The sequence below is a fragment of the Aegilops tauschii genome, chromosome 5 (genome assembly GCF_002575655.3).
Source record: "Aegilops tauschii subsp. strangulata cultivar AL8/78 chromosome 5, Aet v6.0, whole genome shotgun sequence".
NCBI lineage: Eukaryota > Viridiplantae > Streptophyta > Magnoliopsida > Poales > Poaceae > Aegilops > Aegilops tauschii.
This window is the reverse complement of record NC_053039.3, coordinates 133,126,860-133,132,859: the sequence shown is the minus strand read 5'-3', so window position 1 is coordinate 133,132,859 and position 6,000 is coordinate 133,126,860. Positions and strand designations below refer to the sequence as shown.

The window sequence follows — 6,000 nt, the reverse complement described above, 5'->3', positions numbered from 1 at the left end:
CTGAATCGTTTGTGATGTTCACATATCGTACACAGTTTGGAATAAGGGACGTGTCTGATGATACTTTGCGCGCCAGTTTTTTCGCTGAACCGATTCAAACTTTTCGGCTTCCGCAGAAATATCTACCTCCCCGCCCCCTCCCCCTTACCAAAAGCCACATTTCCCCTATTTTCTCCTTCCTTTTCAAGTTGAAACCTTCACTGCTTGCTTGCAGCGCCGCCCCCTCGCCGGCGACCCTCCTTCACGCTGCTCGGCCTCGTCTATCCAGGCAGGTAATCCACACCAGACCCCCATCCTCCTCCTCCTTCCACATCCCACATGCCCCGACCCCCAGCGCGACACCTTCCACCCAAATCACCAACCCTCCACCAAATAAGCGCCGCCCTAAGGCATGGTGCACGCAGTATAGCCAGGAGCTCAAGGAGCATTTGGCAGCGGAGAAGCAAATTGTGGTCGCACGCGCGGATGAGGTCGCGATGGCTTCCATTCGTGCCGACCCCCAGATCTTGGAGGAGCACCTCACCGTCGAGGCCACCGTTGATGCCTCGCGCGCTGACGCCGCGACGCGGTTGGCTACTTTAAACGACAGTTCGTGGCATTTTCTCGAGGCCACCCTCGGTGCCTTCGATGAAGACTACGAGGTGTTTTCTCAGCGTGCACGTGCTTACCTCAACTCGAGAGCTAGCAGGATGGTGCCCGGAGTGGCTCATGCAACTCACCACTATGACGAGGGCACCCACGATGCGGAGGCCTCGCCCTCTTCCATGTCCAAGGAGCCAATCGTCATTGATATCTCTAATAATGAGGAGTAGCTTGTCTTATTAGCTCACTATAAGGACCCATGTTCAGTTTGCTAGCTACTGCCTTTCCTTAACAAATTCTAGTGAATTGCACTATCTACTTTTACCATGCAATCTATTGCTAGTGTATATGTTCTATATGTCGTGCAATGTGGTGCTCACTTATTAACTGTTTGGTTAATTAGTTGTCGTGTTCAGTTAACTGTTTGGTTCAATTCTGCAAATGTGATGTTCAATTCTTCAGGGTGCAATTTTGTATTGTCTTCCATGTGAGAAATAAATCGAATTTTTCTTTACAAAATACATGAGAAACAAATACAATTGCTATACATTGGTTAACTGTTTGATCTTCTAGTATGTTATACATTGTGCAATGCTTGGTTTGGTTTGGTTAAGTTGTCAAGCATGATTGGTTTGGTTAACTGTTTGATCTTCTAGTATGTTATACATTGTGCAATGTGGTGCTCAGTTAACATTCGGTTCATTTGGTGTGGTGTTTAGTTAACTGTTTGGTTCCATTCTCCAATGTGATGTTCAATTCTTGTGGGTGCATTCTGTTATTGTATACCATGTGAGAAATAAATCGAATTTGGTTGTACTAAATACATGAGAAACAAATACAATTGATATATTTCCAAGTTGTTAAGCATGCTTGGTTTGGTTAACTGTCTGATCTTCTATTAGGAGTATGTTACATTGTGCAATGTGGTACTCAGTTAATGTTTGCTTCATCTGTTGTGGTGTTTAGTTAACTGCTTGGTTCAATTCTGCAATGCAATGTCCAACTGTCGTGGGTAGAATTTTGGATTGTTGTGCATGTGAGGAATAATTGAATTTGGTTGCACTTAATACATGGGAAACATATACAATTGCTATATTTCCTAGTTCTTAATCATGCTCGGTTTGGATAAATGGGTTTTCCATGTTGCTTGAATTAATCTGATGAATCTGCAATGTGCTTATTTTTCATCAACATATTTTACTAATAGCATGCGAACCCTCACTTAACCTGACCACTAAGTACCTTATATGTGTTGCAGGGAAACAATGGGAAGCACTGAGGTTTACAATCGAGGTTTGCACATGCATGGTCCTTTTTCTAATAGCACATTATTGTGCAATTGCAGGAACCATTCTAATACTTAGGTTTTAAACAATTTGGTCTTGCACATGTAGGTCCTGTGTCAGAGGTTTTGACCCACTGTTTGACCCTTCTTGCATATGGAGAAATGAGTTGTCCATGAATATCAGTCAAGTCAAGAAACTCGGAAAGATTGTTAGGATAAAGAAATTAGCGACAAAAAACAACAAGATCTTTGTCTGCACAATGAAGAAGACATCAGTTCACCACAGGATGGTACTAACTATTATACCTTGCCTTTTTTATTCCTTTGCCCCATTTCCAATATAGAGAAGATATTTATGCACACCCTTGTTTTCAGGCCTTTCCAAAGCAGTTCACTGATGATTACCTCTCAAACCACCTGTATGGTCAGGAGACGAGGAAGGTATTCATACAACACCCATGGTTCAATATTGAAGTGTTCCTGAAGAGGACGAAGGATGGACGGTCAATCATCCACAGGGACTGGCCTAAAGTTGCAAAGACCTTCAACATCAATGAAGGCTCAATATTCGCCTTCTGCTTCAGCAGTTTTCCAGATGAGATACATCTGTCTATGTACTGTCTATGATGCTAATTTTGAAAGGTTATAGATGTTGCATGTGAAACTTGGTGCTGGTGCAGTTGTTTAATGGGGTAGCTGAGTGCTGAAGCTATATGATGATGTACTCTGATGTATTTCAATTATGAAAATGAAATATATTGTGTGCTTAATATGAAATGTCAACTAGATCAATAAATGGATTATTACTAGGATAATTAGCCTGCTATTTGTTTTTTTATTGCAAACGGTTATTGAGAAAACACCGTGGGCGATGACCTCAGGCAACGCACACAGTTTCTAGAAATAAACCATGTTGGATTAATGAACAATCACACACGACATCCTCTTGAAAATTGTTTGTGTTACGCCACCTGGCGCAAGCGTTTACCACATAAAAATGTGTGTGATGGACAGCCTTTGCCACACAGTTTCTTCTATGCACCGTGTGTGATGCATTCAATAATGCAAATGATAAAATTGTTAATACCGTGTGCAATGGAAACGCTATCACAAACGTTTTAACGGGGAAAATTGTGTGTGATGTACCTCTGAACAGAAATGTTTTCCTTGGAATGACTGTGTGGGATGTATATACGAACAGAAACGTTTACCTGGGACTGACTGTGTGGGATGAACTTACGACCGGAAACGACTTCGCCTGTATAATTGAATTTTTTTAGCACTACTGTACGTATACCCGTATTTGATCGCTCGCCGGTCGCACACGACCTCATTTTGCCGAGCATGTGTGCCAGGAGGGCATATCCCCAATGGTTTCTGGGTCGTGTGGGAAGGAACCCCCTATTGCAGTCACTCACTAGGCGACGGTTCCAAATGTCGTCGCGGAAAGGGGTTAAAAACCGTTTGTGTAGCACCGACACGTACCAGTGATGTCTTATGGTGGAAGGCTTGTTCTGATCGACTCGGTGTTGACAAGCATGCCAATCTTTCTACTGTCTTTCTTTGAAGTGCCTGTAGGGGTACGGAAAGGCCAACATGTCCGCACCCACCGCCATCATCAAGTAGAAGTAGAACACGGGAGCCACCGCCACTTGGGTCCCATGAAGGCCACCGCCGAGACCACGACGACATACACAACCAATGTCTTGCCCTCTTGCCGGCCACCGTCGTCCCCTTACGCAAAAACCAATTTTGGTTCGTGCAGCGTAGGGACCCTTCCCCTCCAGCTGAAGCATCAAATGGCGGTTCCACTCCGATGAGCAGTAGGAAAGTGAGACGCCCTTTGTGCTGAAGCATATACCTCTGGGGCTACTGAACATGGGGACGACAATGGAGATCCGCCGCGGCTGGCCATAGACTAGTTTTATGTTAGTATGGTATATTTTTTAGGTAAAAATATGTTTAAATGTAATTGTTTTCGTCTGGTTTGTATGAAATCCATCATGTTTTCGTCTGGTTTGTATGAAACCTACCCGCCACCGCCACCTAGTTGATCGCCGCTGCCATGGACTCCCCCGTGTCCTCCCTTTCCGATGGTTCCAACCTGTTCGTCGGGCCCGAGCCTTCAACCGCCGTCGATGTCTACGACCTCAACATCAACGAACGTCTTCCCATCTATCTTGATCAATCGAGATCCTCCTACTACGTGTGGAAGACCTACTTCAACCTTGTCTTCCGCGAGTACTACCTCGCCGAGCACATCGATAACTCCGTCGACAACGCGGTCATGAAGGGTGACCCGGAGTGGTCCGCCATTGAGGCCACGCTCATCCGGTGGTTCTACCTCACCATCTCGAAGGACATCTTCCACACGATCATCGCCGAGGATGACGATGCTTGCACCGTGTGGAACAAGATCAACGCGCTCTTCACCGACAAAAAACTTCAGCGCCTTGTTTTCTTGCAGCAAGAGTTCTTCGAGTGCCATCAAGATGACTCCACGATTGACGATTATTGCATGCGCCTCAAGATGCCCGTCGATGAACTCCATGACATTGGCGTGAAAGTCTCTGGCGAGTTCATGCTTAGCACTCTCACTGCCGGCCTCAATGAGGATTTTGGCAACGCCGCTTCTAATCTTACCGTGTTGCCACAGCCCACTTTTCAGATCATCATCGCATACTTGAAGTTGGAGGAACAACGGATGCAAAAAGTGAAGAAGCAGTGCAGCACACCGTCCTTGCCGCGGATACTTCTTGTGGTAGACCCGCGTCACCGGCTCCCCTACCACCTCTGTCGCGTGCCCCGGCACCGCCGAGCTTCTTCCCTCTGCCCCCCGCGCCTCCTGCACCCCCTCACCATAGCAGCAGAATGACGGGGGTCGACGCAACCAGCGCGGCGGGGGTGGCCGCCCTCGGTAGCAGCAACATCAGGGTCCCGAGGGGGCGCCACGCCAAAAGCGTTCCTCCCTGCCCAGGATGGTCGGCCAGAACCCTTGGATGGGTGTGGTACATGCGTACCACATGCCCATCCGGAGGGCCCCGACGCCATGTCTGCTCGGACCACGTCTGGCGGGCCACGAAGCCTACTTCGCCGCGCCACAACAGTCGGCTGGTGGCAGCTAAGCGGCCCTACCCGCCCAGCCGATGGCCGGCGGCTATGCTCTGCCTGCACCAATCAAACCCTACAGGGGCTCCACCATGTCGCAGGCTACGACGCCGTGGGATCCCTCCCTTTTGGCTGCGCTGCACTCGGCTCCGTCACCCCATAACTATGGTGGTGGTGGAGATTTGTACATGGATTTGGGCGCCACCGCCCACATGACATATCATCTCGGTAACCTAATTTCCTCCTCTCCGGTTCATACTTCAACTCATATCACCGTCGGTGACGGTTCATCTTTACCTATCACACATGTTGGTCGTTGTTCCTTTCCTTCTACACCCATGCCACTAACCATGTCTAATGTTCTTGTTTCACCTAATCTAGTCACGAATCTTGTTTTTGTTCATCGTCATGCTCGTGAGAATCCTATTACAGTTGAATTTGATGCTATCAGTTTTTCTGTGAAGGACGCCCGTACCCGGATGGTTCTCCACCGATGTGATAGCCCCGAAGAAATCTACTCGGTGCACTCCTCCACCACCACCTCCGCCACTCCAGTTGCCCTCTCCGCTGGTGTAGACCTTTGGCATGCTCGTTGGGGACACCTCAACTACACCGTTTTGCGTCAAATTCGAGTTTTCCATTCTCATGTAATAAGATAGATGACCATACTTGTCAGGCTTGCCTTCTTGGCAAGCACGTTCGTCTTCCCTTTAGTGCGTCCACAACTATTTCCACTTTTCTGTTGCATTTACTTCATAGTGATGTATGGACATCTCCAGTTGCAAGTAACACGGGCTACCTTTATTATTTGGTGCTTTTAGATGATTTTTCTCATTATGTGTGGGCATTTCCTCTTCGTTGCAAATCTGATGCCTTATCCACACTCACGGCATTTTACTCCTATGTCACCACCCAGTACGGTCGCCCCATACTTGCACTTCAAACTGATAAGGAGAAATAATTTGATAATGTCGCCGTTCGAGAGCTTCTTGCCTCTCAGGGTACCATCTTTCGCCTAGCCTGCC

General features: G+C 47.4%; 1 protein-coding gene across 1 annotated transcript; it reads left to right on the top strand.

Moving 5' to 3' along the window:
• Window positions 1-3,932: 3,932 nt before the first annotated feature.
• LOC141022625 (uncharacterized) lies at window positions 3,933-4,742 on the top strand. The gene has a single exon (XM_073498890.1). The coding sequence runs from the start codon at window positions 3,933-3,935 to the stop codon at window positions 4,740-4,742; it is 810 nt and encodes a 269-aa protein (XP_073354991.1).
• Window positions 4,743-6,000: the final 1,258 nt, after the last annotated feature.

Bases quoted from the DNA above. Each gene is read 5' to 3' on its own strand.
- LOC141022625 (XM_073498890.1), top strand. From the start codon at position 3,933: ATGGACTCCCCCGTGTCCTCCCTTTCCGATGGTTCCAACCTGTTCGTC.